Source organism: Gavialis gangeticus, unplaced genomic scaffold, assembly GCF_001723915.1.
Source record: "Gavialis gangeticus isolate Ggan-Ray unplaced genomic scaffold, GavGan_comp1, whole genome shotgun sequence".
NCBI lineage: Eukaryota > Metazoa > Chordata > Crocodylia > Gavialidae > Gavialis > Gavialis gangeticus.
The window spans coordinates 3,177,135-3,203,333 of record NW_017729026.1 but is presented as its reverse complement, the minus strand read 5'-3'; the positions used below and the strand labels follow the sequence as shown (position 1 = coordinate 3,203,333).

At 39.1% G+C, this 26,199-nt stretch overlaps 1 protein-coding gene across 1 annotated transcript in view; it reads left to right on the top strand.

Annotated features, from left to right (window-relative positions):
- Positions 1–26,199, top strand: part of ENPP1 (ectonucleotide pyrophosphatase/phosphodiesterase 1) — a 93,890-nt gene that overhangs the window by 29,701 nt on the left and 37,990 nt on the right. Inside the window, exons 2-14 of the mRNA XM_019520265.1 lie at positions 1,967–2,039; positions 4,562–4,678; positions 7,299–7,424; positions 7,953–8,013; positions 13,456–13,553; positions 14,609–14,688; positions 15,816–15,935; positions 17,077–17,186; positions 20,180–20,245; positions 20,551–20,623; positions 22,267–22,375; positions 23,191–23,322; positions 24,666–24,697. Of these exons, the coding sequence (XP_019375810.1) occupies positions 1,967–2,039; positions 4,562–4,678; positions 7,299–7,424; positions 7,953–8,013; positions 13,456–13,553; positions 14,609–14,688; positions 15,816–15,935; positions 17,077–17,186; positions 20,180–20,245; positions 20,551–20,623; positions 22,267–22,375; positions 23,191–23,322; positions 24,666–24,697 (1,197 nt within the window). The remainder of the gene's footprint in view (positions 1–1,966; positions 2,040–4,561; positions 4,679–7,298; positions 7,425–7,952; positions 8,014–13,455; positions 13,554–14,608; positions 14,689–15,815; positions 15,936–17,076; positions 17,187–20,179; positions 20,246–20,550; positions 20,624–22,266; positions 22,376–23,190; positions 23,323–24,665; positions 24,698–26,199) is intronic.

The following is a 26,199-nucleotide window of genomic DNA, read 5'->3' as shown; positions in this document are numbered from 1 at the left end:
TAATTGTTTTTGGATTTTTACATCACCAGGTCCACAACCAGATCTGTCCCTCAACATATCCTCTAGGACATTTCCAAAAGACCAGTATTCAGTTAGCTTTTTGAGCTCAGCAATATACTCTAAGATAGATTCACCTTCCTTCCTCATTCTGTTGTGGAATTTGAAACTTTCTACAATAGTGTTTGGTTTTGGAGGGCTTCTCTCCCACTTTTCTTCTTCCTTTCTTCTCATCAATTTAAAAAAAGAAAAGGGGCGGGGAGGAAGGGGTGTTTCTGTCAGGCATCTTCTCCAATAAACTCTCCAAGACTGGAACCATACTTTGTCAGCTTTAGCCTGGTGAGGCCCAGCCTGCGATTCCCTTTGTATTTTGAATGTTATAAGCATATTCATTTCAACAATTTGTGGCTAACTATTATAACGTTTCTATTTTTTTCTCTTGAATCAAATAGCTTTTACTTAAAGCACCCACAAGTCTTATGAAATAATGAAGGAAATGCTAAGTAATAATGGATTTGGTCTGCAACACAATATGTGATTCATTTGTAACAATGGAATTCAAAAAGCTAATTTACCACCTGGTTTCTCTGGGCATTTTTACATGCATTTTGAGATGCAGCACCAGATGCTTTAATTAAAAGCACCCGTGCGTCATGTGTATCAGCGTCCCTGTGCTGAAAAATGGTGGTGGGGCACTTTGCACTAAAGCTTACCAGACGTGTTTTAATTCAAAGTGCCCCACCACCATTTTTTCAGAGCAGGGATGCTCATACCTGTGACATGGAAGGCTGCCAGAGTGCATCAGTTTCTGTGCTTCAGCAGACTTGATTAATCCAGTGCATCAGAGCAGGCTCCCCACACATCTACAGGAGCCCTTTGAGCCAAAGAAAGTGGGATGGGGGGGAAGAATAGCATTTAAGCAAAGTTTCATCAAGTAGCTGACGGTTAATTTCTCCAGAAAAGATTTATCAGAAATCTGACCTTTAAGTGTCCTAAAGGATTTTTTTCCCTTCTATTTTCTTCTTTCTCTTGCCATCTCAAAATATTTTATGAACAAAAGATCTTTAAATTGTTGCTGTAAGCAACAGGTGGGTGAGCAGAACAGGACACAGCCCAGGACACAGTTTTACAGAAGTGTCACAATGACAGCCCCAGGAAAGGCGGCTCAGCAACAGCCTATGTGCTGGGATGCAGGACTTTCCAGTGCTTGACACACGATGACATTTAATCATAAGTGTAATGCTGAAGTTGATATGTTCTCTTAATAGACGATAAAAAAACAAAATCTCTTTTCCTAAAAAGCTTATGAGCTGGGCCCAGTGCTCAGTGAAGTCAGAGGGAATCTTTCCCTAGACTTGATAGTCTGACATCCCACAGCAGCTTGTCACAGTACTGGCCAGTGTTGCTGTAGAGAGACTAGAATGGAATAGATTTTTCTGCCTAAAAAAAGACAAGGGATACCTACAATTTTTCAAAAGGCTCTGGCTGCTGTGGCCAATGACGAAGCTTTTTGCACAATCTTATAATAACCTTTGGGGAAGGAGTGGGTGGAAGGAAGGGAAAACCAACAAACAAATAAAAGGATAGCTTTATAGAAAACCTGCATATGAGATTGGAAATGTGATGGTTGTATTTTAAGGTAGACTTTTCCCTTCCCGCAGTGGACAAGCATCATAAGCAAGGGACAAAAGATAATACTTGCCCCTTTTACAAAACTAAAAGTCGTGAGAGGAATAAAGATCCAGTTCTTTCCAGTCCTTTACTAAAGAAGTAGTCTCATTCAAATCAACAAAATTACTTGGATAAATAATGACTACTTAATTGAATAAGAAGGATGGAATTAGTCTGCTAATTTATGCCTTTAGCACCTTGCATGAAATTATATAGAAAAGTAAACTTTAATGAATTAAAAGGTTTTCAAAATAATTTCAGAATTTTAAGACAGTATTTTTTTCCCTTTGTGTTACAGGTATTGTGTGTCTGCGTGTTAACCGTAATCTTAGGATGTATATTTGGACTGAAGCCAAGTTGTACAAGAGATGGTAAATAATGTGATTGTTGTTAATATTTTGGCCAATTATTTTTTATAACATCATCTTGAAATGATCAGAATAACATCCTGACATTTCAGGGGAAGGGGATTTTGTAGCTGTAATAACTTCAGTTAGATCCAAGTGAATTTTTTTCAGATCACTTATTTGCCAAAAGATGGTGCCCATGCATGACTGAAACTATTTATGAATTTGGGTTGAATGTGGTAAATAATGGAAAAAATTCCAAAAATGTTGAAAAGATTCATTTTGGAATTTCCAAAATGGCATGGAGAGATATTTTGGGGCTAGATTTGCAAGAAGGTTTATGAGCTGTTAAAAAAATTAAGAGGTCAAGGTGCCGTTCCCTCTTTATCTAAGAGCCCTCTGGCTAGTGCAGTCATCTGGGGGCCTGTCTATGCATTGCCGTATTGCGATGTTAATACCGTGACATGTTTAGTACTTGATATGGAGAAATACTAAAACCTGGCGCAGTAGCTGCCCGTACTGTGGCATATGGGTGGCACACTATTAGATTTATTGGCTGCATCTCCATAGCGGTATACTGTAGCAGTGGAGTGCACTGCTATGGCGATATAGCCAGTGATCACCTATTGACATACATGATGGCAGCATCGCCGTAGAGCACCGTATGGTGATGTTGTGTATCACTATGTCACTGTAGGGCAATGTGTAGACATGTCGTGGGAGAAGAAGCCCTCTATCAGTGTCTTCTGATGAACTTGTACTACCTGCATAAAATAATTATTCATAGTGCCAGAGAGAAAAACTGATTCCTAAGCCTGGTGTTTAGAGCACTCACTTGGGAACTGGGAGACCCTAGTTGTAGGCCTCGTTTTGAATCAGAGATTTGAACCTAAGTCTCCTTACTCTTAGGTGAATGCCCTAACCACTGTACTACTGGATAAAATGGGGAGGGGAGTGTCTCTTCTTTCTCAGTTTGCTGAATCGTAGCTAAGTTTACCATTACTTCCTCCTAGGTTTTGTGAATTATGCTTCAGCTCCTCTGCGAAGTTAGACTTTTGTTGCCAAAATTCCTGACCTTTCATTTTAAATTATTATTATTACAAGGACATAAAATTGAGCTGTTTTGATTTAAGTCCGGTGCAGTAAGGATTATAGTATTTTGAGTCCCCAGCCAGCTTCTCATCTCTTCTCCCCCAACAAGTTTTCATTTAACTTTGATCTGAGTTGTATTTTTTTCAGTTAATCATTGAACTGAAAAATCAATCAGCTTTAATCTGAACTACCAGCACGTTAATATGGGAACATTCCTAAGGCAATTCCTTTTGGGTTTTTTAAATTCATTGCGAAGGATCTGATTTTTCCATTATAAACATTTCTTAGATGGGAAGTCTGGAGGTGCTATTCTAGGAACTGGAACAAGTGAGGAAATAGCTTACTTTAAGGGAATGAGTAAAACTTTCTTGAAACTTTCTTTTTAAAATTAGGGCTAGGTTAACTTGTTTTTTTCCAGTGAGAAGTAGATCCAAGTTCACATGCTCTTTTGGCTTGATTCAGGAGACTGAGTCAACTGAAGGTCTCATGTTCCTCAGGGTAGCACCCTAATTACCAGGCTAATAGGGTTATTCTGAGGTTGGTCTCCCTCATTTCCTTCTTTGTGAACAGGTCAAAACACTTAATCATTGAAACAAAGATCAAGAATGGGAATGATTCTCTCTCTTGGTGGTTAGAGTGCCTGCATAGGAGGTGGGTCACATAGGTTCTCAATTCCTGCTGTAATTAATCTTTTATTATTTATACAAATTAGAAAAATATCATGAGATAAGACTGAAAGTTCCTTTATGATGTTAGAAACCTGTAGCTTTCAGATTTCTATGCTAGAGAAGAGAATTAAACAAAGTCTCTCACATCCTCAGTTTGCGTTCTAACCACTAACAGATAAAATAGGACAGCATCTGTATCACTGTTGCAAATCTAGCTCTTCATTTCCGTTTTCTTTCATGCAAATGCCTGAAAATGAATGTTTGGTTGTAGATTGATTGGGGGTTTCAGTTCAGGCACACAAAAGAGTTTCATGTCAGTAAGAAAAAGTAAAACATTTGAAATTGATTTCATCACAATCTGGGTGCATCTAAGTGTTCATTAGTGTGCCATAGTTACTGCACATTAAGTTTACTACTTGTATAATCGAGTACTAAATCAATATGTAGTAAGTGGTGTTACTGCACAGTAGCACCAGCACGTCTTTTTAGTGATGCTCCTGCGCAGTAGCCTAATAATACTGTGTAGTAGCATAGTAGCACTGTTTCTGCTGTGACATGCTACTGTGCAGTATTATTAGGCTACTGCACATATAGCATCTTGTGTACATGTGCACTTTGTTCTTTCATTTTTTTTAACATCTCAATCTACAAAATCAATTCCTTGCTGTGTCTGCTTTAAATTGTGGAATATCTTATCTCTGTCATTCACTGCATTGATTTTTATTATTATTGTTGACCTGTCAATCCAGTATTCCATTTGACATCTAATATTGTCACCTATTCCAGTTAAAACCTGTAAAGGCCGTTGTTTTGAGAGGACATTTGGAAGCTGCCGCTGTGATGCCGATTGTGCCAAACTTGGAAATTGCTGCTTAGATTTTCAGGAGACATGTATAGAGCCAGGTAAGGATGAAGAGTTTTTGGAGGTAGAGGGGCATAATTACACTACTACAGTATGAGGCAACTCCACTATAGGGCAGACAGATCACCAGAAGCTACTGGCATCTTTTGCACCCTGTTTCCTAGACCTGATCTAAGTAGGAAAGTGGTTTAAAAGCAGGTGATTTGTGTGTGTTATTGCTACCACCATTGCTACTGTTTGTGCACTGCAGTGATAACTACTGCTATTATTTTATGTATAGTGGTTCCTGAGGACCCAAAGCAGGTATAGGGACCTATTGTGGTAGTTACTGGGTGCATCTATATAAGATATTTACTGCACAGTTGACTAATTAGCTGTAGCCTAAACATCTTGACGTCTATGCGTGCACCTGTATTAGGTTGAAGTAAACTAATTTGCATAGCAGGATAGTACTTGTATTTCCAAGTGAAATGTATTTACAAGTTCTATCCTGCTGGGGAGTAAAAAACTGCAGCAGCACACGTGCTGATGCTGCCCAGCTGCCCGGGGCACAAGGGTGCTTTAGTGCAGGGGCTGCCTGTTGGCTAGCCCTGCACTGAAGCTCCCTCATGCCCCAACCAGCCCCTCAGCAGCACATTGATCTGAGGTTAGCAGTCCCAGGTTGGCAGGCTGATCCCTGGAGCCCTTTGCCAGCCGGGGCTGCTTTACCTGGGCTCTACATGCTGCATCTGAATAAACTGTGGAACTTATTGCAATTAACTCCAGATCAACAAGCTCCGCAGTTTGCACTGTAAGTGCTTGTGTAGAAATGCATTATACAGAAAAATAACAAGCTTATTCTTGCTCCAGTTGGCTTGCAATCCTAGCAGTATGATCATGGCTCTCTCACAAATCTTCTGCATGCATGTGGAGGTATTGCGTTGTTGATCTGATCTGGCCTTTCACCTGGCCCAGGAAGCAGAATGTATGTCTATATTGCTGCTGTGGTGCTCTTGAGGATATCTTCAGGAATCAGGCCCACAGGCATCTGTGCCTATTCCTCATGTACAGAACCTGGAAATGAGCCTGTGAAGCCCTCTTCTTATCCAGATCTTCTTATCTTCTGCCCTCTTCTTATCCAAATGAATATAAGATTGACAGATGCTGGTCCCCTTCATCATCAGAGCTTCTCAGTTTTTATGTTCCATTTCTCCCCTGCTGGAATACACAGCAGAGGCCACATTCTGACTCAGGTTGTCAGATTGACTGTTCTATCACGTTGTCACAGCCTATGTGGGAGGAGAGTAGAAGAACTGGATAACAAGAGGAACAGAATTTAGCAGAAAATCTACAGTCACTTCTCAGCCCCACTTATTCTTATTTTCAGAAAAAACAATAGTTTCTAGATTCATGCACTGAAGGTGCTGCTCTCTATTTCAGTATTTCATCTTTAAGTAAACATCCACAGATTGATGGTTTTAAACCCAGACAGTTCAACTGACCTCAAACTGCTTCTGCAGAGAGCTTTAAACACTTTCTAAACTGCATTTATCTTACACGTTTCTGATTATTATTGTAAGCTTATATAAATTAATTCCCCATGCCTGCACCCCACTCATTAGCTTACTTGAATTACTTTAGTTAAGTGAGAGCCAGAAAAATGTTTTTTGCCATTAATTCTATAGGTCCAAGTTGTAGTCTCCCTCGCAAAAATGCAAGTTTAGAATTGGGCGAGTTATTCCAGACCTATACCACTGACTGTGAGAAGAGAATCCGGTCCATAATTATCAACCTCCTAACGACTTTGTTGGAGCAGGAAGAGGAAATTGCTACTCTTATTAATGATCAGATATGAAACTAGCTAACAATGTCTTTACACAGAGATAGTCTTTGCCTCTTCCACAGCTAATGCCTTTACCAAGCAAATGTGCTCTAGTGAAGTATCACATATTTAATCCCATTGACTTCAAGATGTTTGCTTGAGTTTACAGTTTAGCATGTATATCCAATATTTATCGAAGGAGTGTCTTCAAATGTTATTGTGCATAGAAGTATTGTGTTGTAAAATAGCAGTATGTTCTCTGATTTATGGAAAATAACTTTACTGAAGTCAGAGATTCAGCTAATGTCAGTAGGCCATAAGACTGAACTTGTGTGCTATCTCAAATATCAATGGAAATAAGTATATGCTTATTAAGTGTTCCTTGAATCAAGGCAAGAATCAATGGTAACATTTTTCTGAGTAACTTAAATGAGAGCCAAGCTAGCTTTATAGTTTATTGGTTTTGTCTAAGTATTTCAGGTGTGGGTTTTGGTTTATTTTCTTTTCATTTTTTAAAATAATATTTACTAGATTAAATGAGTTGGCTATGAAAGATAAACTTGTCACATTTAAAGAAATCCATTAAAGGAGTCTTTTGTTGGTTTTTACTGGTCTGTGATAGATAACCATATGCTGAGTAATTGCATGCAGATGTTCATGCATCTGGGTTATTGTTTAGATATGGGTGTTATTACTTTCTGAAAGGCCCAAATCTGCTGTGTTTCTGCATGTGAGAGACACTTCCAAACTCTTTGCATATTCATTGGGGAACAGAATTTCATCCTACATTTCTCAATTAGTTATGTATTTAACTTAGAAATAAAAACGGTACTCTCTCTGCATTTAATTTTGGGTTGTAGCTCATATATGGACCTGCAATAAATTCCGGTGTGGAGAAAAGAGGCGACCTGAGTATCATTGCTCCTGTTCAGATGATTGTGTGGAAAAAGATGATTGTTGCTTGAATTACTATGCAATTTGCCAAGGTAAACACTCATTCTGCCAACTTCTTAATACACAGAATTTGCTTGTCTGAAGGAGAGAACATAAAAGTTATGCCGTGATATTAATTATTAATATTCTAGGTCCTAATAATGCCTAGGCCCTAACAATGCAGTGCCTAACTAAAACAATTATACCAGTTATTAATGGCTGAGTTGCTAATGGTTGAGTTATTAATTATAGCAGTTATTAATGGTTGAGCAGTTATTAAAAGTTGGTCTGGCCAACTTTTTATTATTAGCTGCTAAGTTCTTGCTATTACAATTATAGTAAGTAATAGTAAGCCACCTGATAAATCCTCACTCGTTCTGATGTTGTGAAGGCTGAATACAGTTTTTTAAAACATAAATAACCATAGAACCGATACATTTAATTTAATATTAAAGCTATATTATATTCCTTTGGACTAATTAACCTTAAACAGCAACAAATAGAAAACATAAAATCATTTGAACTAATTGAGAAGGAATATATCAATCTCTGAAAAATAATCTATGCTCTTGTGTTTTAAGGAGAAAAAAGTTGGGTGGAAGAAAAATGTGAGAACATTAATGAATCCCAGTGTCCAGCAGGGTAAGGATAGTCTCTTTGTTTAAGTGTTCAAATTTAATTATTTTTAAAGTTAACATTTATCTCCATGAAAAAATGCCCATATCATCAGGAATCTTTGAGTGACAATGATCATTTATTATAATTTTACAACTTCCAAATGTCTTCCAATAACATTACAAATATAGATATTTCCAAAAGCTTTCCCTTGATAAAGGGTTTGGTGTACAAGAACCATTTATTTGCCACCTTCCTTAACTACTGAATCTTACAAAGTGAATACCTTCTATTTCCATCTCACCATACATGAATTAAGGTAATACAGTCTTCATTATGGTAAAATGATAGATATTCCCTACTCATAAACTAAAAATAATTATGCCTTATGGGTCCAGTTTGGTTTCCATTTAAGTCAGTAGAAGTTTTGTTCTTCATTTCATCTAGAGAAGAATTTCCTATGCAAGAGCCAGCCAAGGGTCTGATGCACAAATATCTAATCCCATCATGGGCAACACAACACCCAGAAAAAATGTCCATTTTTTGTCTCAGGTTTTCTCAGACCACATCTCCCTAGAATTGCTCTAGTGGGGCTGTGAGAAAATCCATTCGAGTATAATTTGGGGGCGGGGGAGCAATGATTATTTCTACTTCATACCCTGTCATTCCTGGTTGCAGTATGTGAATCGCATACATGTGACTCACCTGCAGCCTGGCACCGTGTTTGCACCCTGTTTTTGGGGGAGGCGTTTACCAGAGACTGCTGGGAAGCCCAGAGAGATTGTCTCTTTTACAGTCTCTTTCCTTGCCAGAGCAGAACAAGGAAAAGGCAAACAGAAGCATGATGAATGCAGGTGGCACCAGCAGAAAGTAGCCCTGTTGGTGAAGCCAGGAAATGAGAAACCTCAGTGGTAAATAGCTCTCCTCATTTTGGCTAAGTACAGCCAGTCAAAAAGCCTGAGCCTGAATCTATTCAGTCTTTGCAGGTTAGGCCAGACTGCACAGATTACACTGAAGCAGAAGTGAACACACATTTACCTTTGATTCAGGAAATGCAGCCACATGCCTGCAGTGGCTCAGGCCAGAAGCTGGGGGGCACTAGAGCACGGCTTTCTGACCCCCCGTTCACTTCCTCTTCCTGCTGCCCCCAAGGTCTCTGGGATTTGCAGTCCAGAATCACAGCAGCAGGACTCTGCAGGGTTGCTCATCATTTCCTCTTCCTGCTTTCAGGTGCCTGTGAGATATGTAGTCCACAGTCACAGCCAACAGTAAGTTTGAATGGGGGAAGGGGTGTTTAACCCCCACGTCTGGCTCCAGACCTCAGCCAGGGTTTGCCTAGGGGGGTACAGATCCTCCCACCCCCATAGACTAGGCTGCATCCCCAGCCAGGCTGCCCCCCCCCACCTCCTTGTCAGCCAACTCTCACTGCTCTACCTAGCAGTAGACAGCACGGGAAAGCTAGGGCTGGAAAGCATGTTGGGATACTCTGATTTAATTTGAACCAGGAAGGGGTCTGGGTAGGGTGGCCATCATAGAGGACATTCCTGTTTTTTGCTACTCTGTCCTCTATTGATATGAAACCTGATGCCTTTATATCCTTTATTCTTCTCTTCAAGAAACCTTTATGTCCTCTATTTTCTCTCTTCCAGAGAAAAAATAGAGGACATAAAGGCATTGGGTTTCGTATCAATAGAGGACATAGGACAACCAGACCGTCCTTTATATTGGCTACCCTAGCATCTGGGAGAGAATTTTCATAAATTGGTTTGACCCAGTTCAGTTAAGTCTGATACTACATTCAACCAGGTTTATCTTAAATCAGTTTCAGCCATTTTGAAACTGGTTTATGTGCACTGAACGTCTGTTCTGTTACAGGTTTAAACCAGTTTCTGATCACTTAAACCTGTTTATGTATAACTTCTGTCCCTAGTCTTTGGGTCTCTTCTGACTCTTTTTTCCACAATTAGACTTTTTGCTTTCTACCCAAACTCAGCCTAGTAAACTCTCCCACTGGGAGAGCCCTTGTTTCCTAGACAGACTCCCCAGTCCCTAGGCAGCCCTCAGCTGCCATCTCCCCTGAGCCAGATAGAGCTGCTTCCCCAAATATCACCCACCCATGTACCTCTGCACTCCCAGATATCCCAGAACCCACTTACCCTTAGATTCAGCCACCTCTGACAAGATCCAACTAGGCAGCACTCCAGAATGCCAGCAGTCTTAGACACCTGCTAGTACAGTCTATTTATCCCAGCACATCTAGGTAGTTTCCCACCTCACTACTTGCCCCAGCCCTACAGTTGTAATGTTATTGGTTGATCCTTCTGAGCTTTTTCTAAGGGGAAAGAGAGTGCAACAGCAAAAGCCAACTGGTTTCAGTGTTTCCCTGGGTTCACTGTCATTCCTGGGTTTGTGGTCACATGTGACATGCTGTTTCTCTGGCTTCCAGAGAAGTAAAATTTCCCTAATGATTTCCCAGTAATAAATACCATCACACAAACACATTTTTCATATTCCTTTTGCTTCTCCTGAGACAATGGTCCTGTGTGGAAGGCCGGGAGGGTGTGATTTGAAAATTATCTAAAATGTGGAAATTGCATCCTGAACCAGTGATTCTCAGCAAGGTTGCCATGTCACCAAGGGGTATCTTGAGATCCTTTCAAGGGGTCCCCACGGGGGCCTCTCAATGTTATCGGTGTTATGTGTGCAAATATGATTCACAAGATTAAACCCACAGATTTCAAATAGAAATTAAGACATTTTGACTTTTTATGATCTTTCTGAGTTCTTTGCAGTACAAGAATAGCTTTATTATTTTTCTGTGGCCCAAAAACAAGTAATAATGGGGAGCTGAAATTTTCCAAAGGGTGCCTTGAGTTTAAAGAGATGTCTCTTCAGTCTAGAAAGGTTGCCACCACCTTAAATAAAGAACATAAAATGTCACATGCAATGATGCTGAGAACTTACCAGCCATGTTTATTAACAATTTCTTATGTTGTAGATTCCACCATTGTAAGATGTTTAATGTTCTCTAAGCTTTCAGGACCAAGTCAAATCTGGCAATAAGTAAAGCTAATTTTGAAATATTAGAAGAACCTCAGCAGTGCGTCTGCAGATTATTTACTTGATATTCTGTAATTTTGCCATTGACATGCATTTTGGGATTTACTCTTTGCTAGGAGCACTGACTTCTGAATCCGAAACAGCTGCTTTATATTTCTGATCAAGATACGATCTACATAGGGTTGAGATCGTTGTCTAAATGGTCTACAAAGTCAAATATGAAGTCAGGAGATTGTTTTTTCTCTCAAAAATCACATTCACAAACCCTGAAGTACCATTTGCTGTTACCGGCAGGTTCTGGCATTGGGATCTAATGTGGGTTGGATGTCAGTTAGTTCTTGTCATGCTCTTTCTGAAAATGGTATACTTCTTAATGCAATTCTTTGTCCATTTCTTCCAAAATTGTTCCTATTATGTGGAATATGTAATATCAAATATTTAAATGCATTTGGAAAATGCAGCATAACTGTTGGAAAACACTTAACTGACCTTTATAAATACGCAATAATTAGAATTTGCCTTTCACACTGGCAAATCAGTGACGTCAGTAGAGCTCACAATATCTCTAAGATGGCATGTGTACTCAGTGACCATATGGCATGTGGCTAGGACTCCACATTGGACCTGATTTTTGCATTCTTCATGCTGATTACATTCACATTGTTAGGGAGTTAGGCTGCAGACCTGTGACATCAGCAGTGGGAAAAAAAGATCTGCATGTCAAGTATGTTTTTGACTGAAATTATCAAATTTATCTTTAAATTGAAGAGAACTGTAAACTATGGCAGGTTTACATTGGATTATTACCTTTGCCTGAAGGGGTCCCAGATTGTGCTGACTGAAAAATTTGAGATTGCACAATTTTCTGGCAAAGTACAGCTTTGTCAAAGTAGTGATATTCTGCAGGTATTAGTTGATTTCAAGTAAATCGTTGATGGAGATGTATAAAAGCTTTTCACATTTTTATTTTGATAATGTTGAAATGTTTTATTTTGATGAGGCCAAAACATTTAATATCAATTTTATCATTTTATTTAATTTGCTTTAGAAATACATAGTTCATGTGTCAGATATAGTGTCTTGGCATTATTGAAACAAAAGGTTTTTACATTATTGGAAAGAAACATTTTGACAAAAGCTATTCTATGTAAGTAAAATATTTCAGTTTTTCCTAATTGATCTTTTTAGAATGTTCTGTTTTAATGTTTGTAATTTCCTGCAAGTCGGAATATATGGTTTCTATTTAGCTCTAATTTTAAAGCTCTGCTGTTTCTCGTTGTGCCAGGGAGGTGCTTGGTTGAGCCAGCTGTCAATCTGGAGGCTTGAGGGTAAATTTCTGTTCAGGGTTTAGAGGCAACTCAAGACAGTTGCTCCCAGCTGGAAATGAACTGCATACTGCTGAATTCTACTATTTAAATGAAGGGATTGTCACCCTCAGTACTAATTGAAAGGGAAAGCAATAGCATAACATGGAAGAGCTACCATTTATGATTTCTACTTTTTCTCCTCGGGTTTTGAGTTCACAGCATGGAAGAATAAGCATCTAGAGTCTTTTACGAGAATGGTTTCCATTTGGGTTAAACCAGAAATTCTGGTTCAGTGGGCTGGATCTGGCCAACAGCCAGAGATTGCTGACTTGTGGTATAGTCGCTGGCAGTGCATGAAGCTTTTTTGGCCAATATGCCAAAGAGTTCCAGTCCTGTTTTAGAGATACAGAACAAAACAGGGTGGGATAATAAATGCACCTTTATGTGCAGTTGATTTTTGTCATCTCTGCTAAGACATCTAACAGGTGATAATAAATTTAGCATCCGTAAAACTAGAAGCATGAGTCCAAATCCCTGAATATCTTAGAAATCCACATTAATGTGAATTTCCATCCGTATCAGGCCACCCTAAGATTAGTTGTATGATGGTTCAAACTGCTACTAAAACCGATTTAGCTGAACTATTTCTAAAGTGTCTGTAAAACATTCCCAGTGAAGACGTGGCTCTATTACCTAATTAATCTTCAGTTGAATAACACTGTATTTTTGATACCAGCTAAAAGGAGTTTAATAGAATGATTTAGATGTAAGCATTGTCTCATATCTTACCAAGCGCATTATCAGCCCTTTCCAAATAATCAATAATGGGCTTGAAATATGTTTTTGTCATTTTGCCATGTTCTGGCTTTATAAGATGAGGTGGAAAGATGATGCACCTTACAGTATTTCAATGGTATTTGGGTACAGCACCTGTACATAACTTCCCATTAAATCTCTTTTCTCAGTTAGTCTGTAAGGTGAAATTTACCCTGCTTTCTACTTACATCTAAACTTCAAGACCTGGAAGATTTCAAGCAAAACTTTTTGAATAGATGCCAGGAAAACTGTTGATTAACTAATTACTTAATTTCTAATTGTTCAGGTTTACAAAACCCCCACTCTTACTGTTTTCCTTGGATGGCTTCAGAGCAGAGTATTTGCGTACATGGGGTGGACTTCTTCCTGCTATCAGCAAATTACGTAAGTAACTTCTTTGTCACGTGGCAATTTGTTAGACAAGGCTTTCCATGAAAGTTACAAATTCTTGCCAGTAAAAAGGATGGTGATTGCATAGCAAATGGTGCTCTTAGGGCTCTGGCAACTCTTTATTTTTGTAGTGCTACAAATTTTGTATAGGGTACAGTAACAGTTAAGGCTGCTGGTATGATAGTCATTTAAGTCAGTTAAATAATGGGTCTCCTCCCAAACCAGGTCTGTAGCTTAATAGATGTGGCAGACAATTTACATTTCATTTCTACTTTATCTAGTTTATTAATAACTAGCATGTTATTAATATGAAGAATTATAGACATAAAACAGTGCTAGTTCAGAGATAAGAGAGTGTGATTTTACTTTATGTGGGCCATGTCTACACAAGATGCTTACTGCGCAGTAGCTCATTACTACTGTGCCATAGCATTGCTGGGCATGAACTGTGGTGTGATGCTGCAGCACAGTAGTAATGAGCAGTTCAGTTCAGTAAGCATCGTTAGGTAACCTTGCTGGTTACTGTGCAGTCATTTAGTACTTGGTTATACAAGAACTAAATGAATGAGCAGTAACAACTGCGCAATCAGCATCTCATGTAGACATGGCCACTATGCGCCAAGACCACTCTTAAATTGAGACAAAAATCGCAGTTGCATCTGGCATCTTGCAGAACACTTTAATGTATGTAATTTTTACACATCACTGGCATTCGTAGGGTTTGTCATATTGTAAAGTTTGAAAACATACAAATGTGTTTACAAAGTGAAGGCCTGAATGCCCAGTTGGCAGCCAGTGCCTTAAAGTACACAAAGAACAGTGCAGGATAGTTGGTTCTGGCAGAATCCTTAGAACAACTGAACACATTTGTTTGACAATTGATGGGAAACTGTCAAATGCGTTCAGTTTTTCAGGGCACATTTAACCACCTGTAGCCCGCATTGTTGTCCTGTTGGTATTCACGAGATTTTCCTTAATATTAATGACTTAATATATAATTGGAACTTGTTGGTTTCTCTCTTTTCTAACTTTACATTTTTTCTCCTTAGAAAAATGTGGAACATATACTCCCAGCCTGATACCTGTCTATCCAACAAAAACATTTCCCAATCATTACTCCATTGTCACAGTAAGACCATTTTATGGCTTTTTTCCAGGAAGAGATATTGTTCAGCGTTAATAATTTCCAAGGGAAATAGAAGTTTATTTTTTATGGATTATCAATATATCTAGGAAGAATATTTAAGAATTCCTCAAAGTAGAAGTCACACGTATTCTTTTCTTATTTTGACTATGGCTTGGGGTATGATAGTAACCATATTAAACTGCTATTTTGTGGTTAGATTAAATTGATCCAAATAAGTAATACCTATTGTTGAGTACCAGCTGCAAGAATTTCTATTGGTTCATAAATTGGTATACTCCTTCACCTTGTCTGATACAGTCACACATTTGGCCATTGGGATAGGAACAGACTAATTTCTCTGAGATGTCATCTTTGTTCTCCTTCTTTAGAACAGAAAAAGTGGTATGAAGTAGAGAGGGGTCTGCAATCAATATAGAAATGTGAATATCTCACAGATTCTGTGTGGGGGAATAATTGAGATTATCTGGGATCTGGTACAAATACAACCCAAAGGGTAGAAGCCTCACAAAATCTGCTCTTGTAAGGTTTTTCTCCTTTGAGTGTATTATACTGGAGGAAAAATAAACCAGTTAATGAAACCTTCCAAAATTGAATTGCCTCTTAACCTTCAGTTCACCACCAAACTCTTTCTGGCTTATAGCATGCAGAATTTGGAAATTCTGAATGGATTTACTGACTTTCTTGTCTATGTTGTTGTATCTTTGGGGATAGCAGGAGGCAGGTCAGTTGCAAAGTTCTTGCATTTTACGATTATTAAATTTCTTTAATCCTTTTGCATTTCCAAGTTCAAGAATGTGACACAGAGATAATCTTGCCCAATGACTATATAACAGTGACCTCAACCCCAGCATTCTGCCCTGCCATTGCCTCAGTTGCTTCACTTTGATACACGCTAGGAGAGCCAATTCAGTGAAGTTGCATATGATTTTAACATACAGTCTGAAAAACAGTGCAGTACCTTTATGAGAAGCTTCAGTCAGTATTTTAGCCTGGCAATAGCAATGGAAGGTGATGCTGTTAAATCACTCTAACTTGTTGAACCGATAGAGTCCAAAATATGTATGTACTCTAGAAACAACTTTTTAACAATGACACAATCTTAATTACAGGGGCTGTATCCTGAATCCCATGGTATAATTGATAACAAGATGTATGACCCAAAAAGAAATGCTTCCTTTACACTTAAAAATGCAGAGAAGTTTAATCCACAGTGGTACCAAGGAGAGCCTGTAAGTATTTATAAGTAAAATATTGCTGCCAGACACACAAGAGCCAGTTATGTCATATACTTGTTTCTCCTGCATACAGGGTGATAATACGATTCAAGGTCACAGGGAATGCTACCCCGCCAGCCAACAAACATTGCTCAGCATAACTACTTGATTATATTGTTGTATTGTAAAATGGAAAATTAAACTGTGAAATGGATGCTAAAGTAGCTTAAATATATCTGCATGATATGAACTTTACTGTAGTTTTTTCCATAGAGATATTATGTTGAGTAAACAATGAAATAAACTAGCATGTCTTTACTAATGAAGATCCTTCATTCAGATTAATTATCTTGGCAGTTCCTTCAAGTTCAGAATACTTTTATTTTTCTTCTATATTTTTCCTGAAAAATGGGTGGCAATCTGCTTCTGCAACTGTTATATCATATCATAAAAAGCCATCCGGTGGTCCCCACCCTTCAGCTGCAGCAAACGTAAATGTTGACACTCTTCCTTTTTACTTGGAGAATAAGATATTAGAAATAAATAAAACAACAACTCGCAATTGTTTGTGCCTATTCTTTCTTCTGTGCCTTTCATTACTGTTGTTTCTAGCTATTACTTTACCACCTTATTCAATCCATTTCTGTTTGCCCTCTCCTCATTTTTTATTAGTTTCATCCACTTCATGCTCTCTCTCAAGATGCTGCAGAATTGTTAAAAATTCAAAAATCATGATTTGGGCCACAAAAATTATCTTGGCCTTCTGGGGCAAAGGAGAAAAATGTTTATACATATTTCTTATGACAAGCAAACTTTCAAATGTTGAAGATTGCCATGATGTTCTCTTGTTATCCTCCTTTTTTCCATCTGAAGTTCTCTTATCTTTGCTTTATTATAGACCTTGTTTTTCAGCTGCTTTATGTTTATAGTCTTCTATAAAGTGCAATGCCCAAATTGGATATTGTGCTTAAGCTGAGGGCGACTAATGCCAAATAAAGTAATATAGTCACCTCCCAGGTCTTGCATATACTGCCTCTGTTAGTGCAACCCAGGTTTGACCCTGCCAAATGTCACAGAGTCAGAAAAAACAGTTTTGAGATATACATTCACACAGCTATTTCAAAGACCTTCACAATTATTTTTTTTTATTTCATAGATCTGGTTGACAGCTATGTATCAAGGTCTAAAAGCTGGCACATATTTCTGGCCAGGATCAGATGCAAAAATTAATGGAACTTTTCCAAATTTGTATAAAATATACAATAGGTATGTAAAATGACTATTTTGTGGGAAGGGCAATAAATTACATATAATTATATATACTGTGAAGGATATTCTTCCTTCTTTCCTGCTTTGGCTCAGCTTTTTCAATATGATAGAATCCAGAGAAGAGTAAACATGTCTGATGGCTTACTGTTATGGTCCTGCAAGGCTGTAAAAAAAAAGAAAAGAAAAGAAATGCTCATTAGCAGAGCCTGTATTTTATATTCTGCATATTGTATGCCTGTATAAGGAACCATGCATGTATCCTGTACCATGCGGTACTGGTGAAAGCTGTTCTGCTATAACTGTTGTATTTCCACCCACCTAGAGTGGTACAAGTTGAGTAAAACTATGGTAACTGTAACCCTGATTCATTCAAGGTGAAGATTACAGTGATTTAGCTCACTTATATTACTATAGGTGAGCTTGCATATTAGGGCTGTGTGAAAGGGCTATCTTTTGTTTCAGTTTTGGAGGGGTAGTGATTCATTTCAGGTTTCAGATCACTGTCCCGTTTTGATTCTGCCAAATCTGTTTTGGAGTTTTGACGCTGTTTCGGCCATAGGCTATAATGAGGAATTACTAAAATGCCTATAACTTTGTCATTTCTTGCTTGATTCAGATGAATATTGCCAGGATGGTAGCCTGACAAGTTTCAAGGAGATAGGTGCAGGGGTTTTTATGAAACTGTACCTCAAACTGTTCAAAGCAAAACTGCTGTCATCCCGCACACAGATCCAGGGACCAGCGCCTCCCAGGAAGAGTCCAGCACAGCCTTGCAGCCCTCCTGAGGGGTGCAGGCCCCTGGATCTGTGTGCGGGAGAACAGCAGGCTGCTGCTGCCAGCTGGGGCCAGCGCCAGCACTGGGTTCTTCCTGGTGTGGGCTGCGCTGGGCAGACTTGGGTGCTGGTGCTGGCACTGGCATTGGCCCCGGCTGGCAGCAGCAGCCTGCTGTCATCCACATGTTTCACAGTCAGTGATTGCAGAGCTTAAAAAAAAAAAAAAAGCCCCGCACTCACTGGATGCAGCAGCATCAATTGAAGCCTCTGGTGGCTTGTAGGAAAGCCCCCCCACACAATGCAGGGCAGTAGGGATTGCCTCCCTGCCTGGCACTCACACAGCAGCTGCCCCATGGTGGGGGTTCAGTGTGACTCGGCAGGGTGCTGTGTACTGTCTGGGAGCTGGGGCATCTCCACCTGTCAGCTGGAGCTCCTAGTCTGATTCCCCAGCTCTCTGATTGCTTCCTCCAGCTCTCTCATCATTCTCCCAGCTGTTCCCAGGGGGTGCAGGCCCCTGGATCTGCATGTGGGATTTCAGCAGGGTGCTGCTGCTGGCTGGGGAAATAGCTTGGAGCCACAACCATCCCCAGCTAGCAGCAGCCTGCTGTCATCCTGTATGCACACCTGGGGGCCTGTGCCCCCCAGGAAGAGCTGGGGGAAGGACCGGGGAGCTGGGTAATCGAACCAGGAACTGGGGGAACGTTCAGGGACGAACATTCCCCCAACTCCTAGTTGGATTCCCCAGCTCCCAGTTTGATTCCCCCAGCTCTCTGATCAGTTCTGCAGCTCTTTCTTGTGGGCGTGGGCCCCTGGAGCTGTGTGCCAGTTTCAGCAGGCTGCCCCTGCAGGCTGGGGCCAGTGGCAGCACCACAGGCTTCCTGGTGTGAGCAAGCTGCTGCCTGCAGCAGCAGCCTGCTGAAACCCCTCACACAGATCTGGGGGCCCGTGCCCCCCGGGAAGAACTGGGGAAGTGATCAGAGAGCTGGGGAATTGAACCGGGAGCTAGATATCAATATCAGAGCAGTCCTTCCTACCCTCTCCCTCTTCTTAGTTTTTGGTTCCCTGTAAACCCAGCTCCAAAATTCTGAAATTCTTTGAAACATTTCTGAAATGTTTTGGAGCCTTCCATTTTGATTTGGATTCTGTGTTTTGGGTGCTGAAATGGCCTGAAACACCTCTGAAATAAAACGGCTGCCAAAATTTTGCACAGCCCTATTGCACATATAACAGTTAAATTGGAATAATTGGTGGCATCTGAGGAATTACAATCTAGATGAAAGCTGCTGTAGTAAGGTGCATAAAGGGTTGGATTAGTGTTCAAAGTGGTTGGAAGCCTAATTGGGAGGAAGTCGAGGGGTTCCACAGGCACCCGTCCAGTATCTTGTAGTATTCAATAACTTCATTAAAGACTTGAGGATAGAATGAATTGCATACTTGGTCCATTTGCAGGTGACACCAAGCTGGGTGGAGCTGCAGACACTTTATAGGATAGGATTATGATTAACAACAAGAAATTAGCAACAAGAAATTGACAGAGGTCTAGGAAGCATGACTTGAAAGAAAAGGTTGGAAGAACTGGAAAAGATGGGGTGATCATAGGCTGATCTTGTGTTGATTATGACTTCCAGTTGGCTAGGAATATGGGCTGCATCCTTCCTTCTCCAGCTGGGTGTACAAGGACATTTGGAATGCCTCATGTAGCTTAAGGCACTACTTCATTAGCAACCAGTGCTCTAGATCTGGTAAAGGTATAGCCAAGTTTATGTCAATGATGCTTGTTATCGATATGCTTTGGAAGTTTTATCCTGGATTTCAGTTAGTCATTTTATCACGAATGTAACAGGTGGGCTCACACTGCAAAACTCAGGTTGATAGAGTATAAGAAAGAAAGCCTCAGGCTATTTGAGCATTCCTGCTGAAATCAACAGGGCTATTTGAATGAGGAAGGCCAGCAAGATTTAGGGCCTTATGCAAAGCCCATAAAAATCAAAAGAGATGATCCTGTTGAGTTGGTAGGCTTTATATTAGGCCCTGTGCCTTCTACTTGTAAAATTTGCCATTAAGACCTACATATAAGTGATTTTGATTGATTTAGTTGGTATTTATCAGAGCTTTATTCTAGCCAAATGATTTCATTTTTATTTGTGTTGAAAGCAAGGCTGTGAATATTGCTTTGGTCCTTTGAATTATATTTGATATTTCATTGTTCTGATACAGTTCAATCCCATTTGAGGCAAGGGTGACAACTATTCTTCAGTGGTTGAAGTTACCTGAAGAGGAAAGGTAGGTATGAAATTGTGAATGTAAAGCTCCCATTTCCCAGTTAAACCAATGAAATATGAATGAATAAATATATTACAATATAACTACCATTTATACTTAATGTAATACCCTGTGCACTATTTTACCATCTTCAACAATTAAATTAACTTAAACTTGTTAATTGTCTTTCTATCCCTCCATTAAAATGTTCCCTTTCTTCTGATGCACAGTTTTCTAATAGTTGCTATCCATTGTTGAATTAGTCTTTTCAAACTGTGTTTCAATATGTATGTAAAATATTACATTTTTGGTGCCGTTTGATATAGACCACACTTTTACACTCTGTATTTAGAAGAACCTGATACCTCAGGCCACAAGTTTGGACCAGTCAGCAGTGAAGTAAGTAACTCCCTGTAAAAGCTCTGTACTAAGTGTTGAGTGTGTAAAGCATGTTAGATAAATGGCCATAAACAGGAATTCTTAACATACTTAGCAGAACACAGACTTTGCAATTAGAAGAACAGTGAACACTGTATAGAGTAAAGGGCCTTTAATAAATTTGCTATTGAGGGTGTTAATAAATTATCAGATTGTCTTTTGGTTATAATAAAAATTGTAGATGCACATGGGAATATGTAGCCCTCACTCAGTTCATATGCTAATTTCTGGAAAATTTCAGAAAGGAAAAAGAAAGCAAATGATTTTCATGGCCATTTTCAGTTTAGGAAAAGCTGTGTTTCATTTTAAAAACGTTTTGAATGAAACCTGTTCAACTTTAGTTCTAGTACAATTACTATTCATATTGTAACTGGCACTCCTGCTGGCAATGTCAGTGAAAGAATTAAGTGAATGTGGAATTAAATGGTCATATCCCCTTCACTACAAGAAGGCAACTTTAGAGAAGAGTGTAGTGCTGCAGAGGCTGGCAATACCACTGTGGGTGATGTAACCATTCTATAAACAAAGAGGAATCCTTACGATCTGGGATAAGTTACTCCTCTTGAGAGCATAAAATACATGCAGTTGTTGACACCACAAACTAGAAGGGGCCAGGAGGAGGGAAAATAATTTGGTGGTTTAGGAAAGGCAGAGTATTATATTATCTTGAGTTTGGAGACATTTTTGGCATCTAACTTGGCAAATGAGCTCTGCCAGCTTCCCTTGAGACAGTCTGCACCCTGGCTTTGTGCCAGTGCTGGAGGATCACATGGTTCTTTATATGGATATTTAACAAAGAGCCTTCATAGCAGCCACCGTATCCTAAAAATGTCAAACTCTATTGCCATTACCTTTTGTTAGTGATGAACCTGTGGTTATGTATTGTAAAAAGTACTCTGAGGATAAAAACTGTTGTAAAGACTTCCAGCAGCTTTATCACATATTGCTTCAACCTTTACTCACACTGAGCAGAGTAAATTATGCAACTGGTCTTATTGAATAATAAGTTGAATACAAAAACTAGTTAGTTGCATTGATTACCTAGGTATCTATTATTTTTTGCAAGTAGTCCTACTCAGTCTGTTGCCACTAGCAAGGTGCCAAGTGTGAATAAGGAAGAGAGAGTTGAGTCATAAAATGGCATATTTGGTAGGTACAGCCAAGTTTTCAAAGCTTGGTTCTAACTAATAACACTTTACATTTTTATTTAAGCTACCAGTCCAGCCTTGGGAATTTCTAGTTAAAATAATCCAAATGGCAAAGTGTATAAATTAAGCGAAGGTGGAATTTCTTATATTGACTTTTTAGACAAATAGAAAGCAAATAAATCGTAACACCCAGAGATGAAAATGTGGGTGGGACTTTAAGTCCTTACTCGTATAAAAATCAACAAGGAAGTCTATAGGAATATTGATGTGAACAGAATATCTGTTTGCTGAAAGAGACCTTTAATGGACACATGGACAATATATTGTACTATACTTTTAAATCAACTTTTAAATTTCAAAATAGGTCAAATTAAATGTTAAATTTGTCAGGAATGAATGTATTTCTGATGGAAATGTTTAATGTTAGTTTTATAGCATGATGTAACTGTTTTGCAGGTCATTCTTGCATTACAGAGAGTGGACAGGATAATTGAGATGCTGATGGATGGTCTCAAACAAATGAATTTGCATAAATGCCTAAATATCATCCTTGTATCTGATCATGGTAAATTTGATTTCATAATTTATATTCTTACAGTGAGGTGACATTATTTTTTCATTTTTTACTACAGAAAAATGTCCTAACCTGGTCTGTATTTATATTATTCTTTCTTTGTAAAAGAACCTTAAAATGATTGTAACTAATAGTTTGCAATGCCAGAGTGGTATAGAGCATCTTTAGTATAACTAAGAATCAGTGTCCTTATTTTCTGGTTTTAGAGCTGGAGAGGTTGGGATGAAGCTATTTTTTTTCCGTTGCACATTTTTATACATAACTCCCCTTTTCCCCATTACCAGCTTCCTTGAATTCAAAGTAACAGACTTCATTTTGACATTGTTGACATTTATTATTATTTTAATTAATTAAAACTGCCTTCTTAATTGTTACAGTCCTGTGTATTTATACTACCTGCATAGGATAAAGTAAAAGCCACAGGCATGGCATTTTTTCCATTAGCTGCCCCAGATTGCAAAGCTATACCTATGAAGCTGAAGTTCCTGACAGCCCAAAAGTGAAAATTATTCACTCTATCAGACTCCCAAATAACCATATATATTTTTTCTTTACACATGGATATTTTATTGTACTTTTCTACTGCCAACCCTAATTAGGATGTTTATACAAGCTGTAAAAGGGTAGATGGATATGTACATTACGACTGCACACTTCCTTTCCTACTATTTAGATATTTTGTTCTGGCTGATAATTTGTCCCGGAAGGGTATATGTTCCATTTCTAGAAATCAGCTATGTATCTCCTTAAAAAGAATACTGAATATTTCTATCTGCCTTTTGAATAACTTTTATTTCCCCTTTCAGGAATGGAAGTAGCTAGCTGCAGAAAAACAGCCTATCTGAGCACATATCTGGACAATGTGAATGATTTCATGATTGTGGCAGGCCCCGCAGCTCGCTTGAGACCAATTAATGTTCCAGATGAGTATTTATCTTGTATGTAGTTGCTAACTAATCTGTGTCATTAGAATATGTATTTTTATACATTTAAACAATTGAAATAGGATTCATACATGCATAACGTACGAGAGAATCCCGCAGAGGGCAACAAAAATGGTGCGGGGGCTGAAGCACATGACTTACGAGGGGAGGCTGAGAGAAGTGGGCTTATTTAGTCTGGAGATGAGAAGACTGAAGGAGGATTTAATAGCCGCCTTCAACTACCTGAAGGGTGCTTCCATAGAGGATGGATCTAGACTGTTCTCAGTGGTGGAAGATGACAGAACAAGGAGCCATGATCTTATGTTGCAGCAAGGGAAGTTTAGGTTGGATATTAGGAAAAACTCTCAGTAGGACAGTGGTAAAACACTGGAGCAGGTTACCCAGTGAGTCTGAGTACTCTCCATCCTTGGAGGTTAAGACCTGGCTAGACAAAGCCCTTGCCTGGGGTGATCTAGTAGGGGATGGTCCTGCTTTGAGCAGGGGGTTGGACTAGATGACCTCCTGAGGTTCCTTCCATCCCTAATTTTCTATTTCTCAGACTCAGTGCTAGCTGAGGGCTACTAGGATTGAGGAAAATGATGATATATAGACGTATAAATCTGCTTTTAAAGGGGTTCCTGCCTTCAGGAATGCTTGGCTGTGCAAGACTGTCTATGTCTGTATTTTATGAACACATGTTGTCATTCAATACAATGTTGAAGCATCAGCTGTTGCTATTTCTTCCCTTTTGTTTTATGCATGGCATCTCTTCAAACAGGTGTCTAGTTATTAGCTTAGCAATTCCCACTTTCCTTTGAACCTGATATATGCTCCTGGTCTTATTTTAGATGCCCTCATTCAGTTATAATAATTGATTTCTTTTGTGACCACACTTGTTAGCTTTATATCTTCCCTGACATCTGTTTGTTATGTGATATCTCGTTCACCTTTGTTGATGTTTGTAACATTTTCAAATGCAAAAACCTAAACCCCACTGAAGTTCATAGGTGACTTATGCTTCTAAGTCACTTAAGCACTTTTGAAAATGTTGCTCATTTACTTTTAATACCAAATGCCTATAATGCTCTGGAATTTTGGTGACCCTTACGCAAGAAGCAAAATTGAATTAATCTATTATCTTTAAAGAAAGATTGGAAATTATATATTCCTTTTTCCTGGTTGATTTTATTTCAAGAATATCAGGTATGCCAACTCCATACATCCTAATTTTTTTTTATCCCAACTGTCTGTTAGAAGAGTGTATAGTACTGAATCAAATCCCATGATTGGAACTCTTTGATTTTGCATCTACTTTTCCTTAAACTTAGGTGACTAATTCTTACATATGATTCTTCCAGTTGATTATGAAGGCATTGTCAGGAACCTTACAGTAAGTATTGCTTTTAATAGTTGCTATTTCTTCTTGATTTATATTGATGTTTGTTATTCTTTTACAGTATCAGTAATATGCTAAATCCCTTGAAATCTCTGTCCCCAAAGGGATGTCCTAAAAGAGATGTGTGTGTTCAGAAAGATCTTGGACACTTTTAAGGGAATAACTTTTTTCCTGTCTATTTTTTTTCTTTTCCAAAGCAGAACTGGAAGTGTTGAGAATTTTTCTGGAAATGTTATTTGATTCATTACTATCTACATATATTTCTATGTATGACATAGTGGGTACATCTACACATGACGCTACATCTGTGTAGCAACTTGATGTAGCATCAGTGAGCAAAAACCGTGATGCCACAGCTACCCTTGGTATAGCATGTTGCTATGGTGATGTGGCAGCTAAAAATAACTGTGTGCTGTGCAGATGGCACAGTACAGGTTGTTATTGTGCCATCATTTAGTATTTCCAAAAGGAAACACTAAATGGCAGCGCAGTAACAATGATGCCATAGGGCACATGTAGATGTGCCCAGTGAAAGATAAACAATGGCTGGGAAGGGCTTAGAAAAATCAAGGGTCATGGTAATGGGATGATACAAGGAGCCGCTTTTGGCTTATGCAGGATTAGAGGTTTTGTTTGCCATTCATAAACACACTTTTTTCCCCTTCAGCTGACTTTACATCATATTTGCTCAAATCTGGAAAAAGTTGCATGTTGCCAAACTTTAAACATATATCTGCTTGTGGTTAAGAGAAGTCTTATGTGTAGGACTTGTACTTCTATGAACAAAGAACATGCAAAAATGTAGGAAGATTAATATCTATCTAAAATATGTCCCTGTAGAAGAAACATCCTTTAGCTTAGCATGGTCCAGATTTCCTGAGTCTGAACAGCTTTCAGACTCAAGCTTCCCAGACAACAATATTAGGGTCCTGTAATGTTGATTACATATTTCACACACGTTCATTACCTTCTCTGTTGTATGTTAAAAATAATTTTTCTTAAAGAGGAAACAGGATGAAATTGAGACAAAGTTCTAAGAATCGGTCATTCTGAAGTGTAATTACTAGGGCCGTGAGAAGCTTTAGTCCCTGATTCGATCTGGTGAAGATTCAGCCTGGTTTGGTGGCCAAATCTCTGAATCCAAATTGAATGAGAAGACCTTTTAATCTCTGAAAATCGAATTGGAACCCTCCAAATCAATTTGGAGAGATTCGGAAAGAGTTGGCGATTTGGACATAGACACAGCTTTAAATGTTTTTTCTACATACCTCAAGGTAGCAGGCAGCCTGTGAATGCTGCAATGCTGGGGCACATGGAGCGTCCCACAGAAGTGCGGGGGGCTCCCCAGTGCACTTGGCAGCAGACCCGGAAGTGGACCAGAAGCACTTCTGGTCTACTTCCAGGTCCACTGCAAGGCACACGGGGGATCCCGCCCCCTGGCTCAGCAACTGGTGCCTCCTGGGTCTGGGGGGGCACCCAGGGTCCCCCCGCAGCCG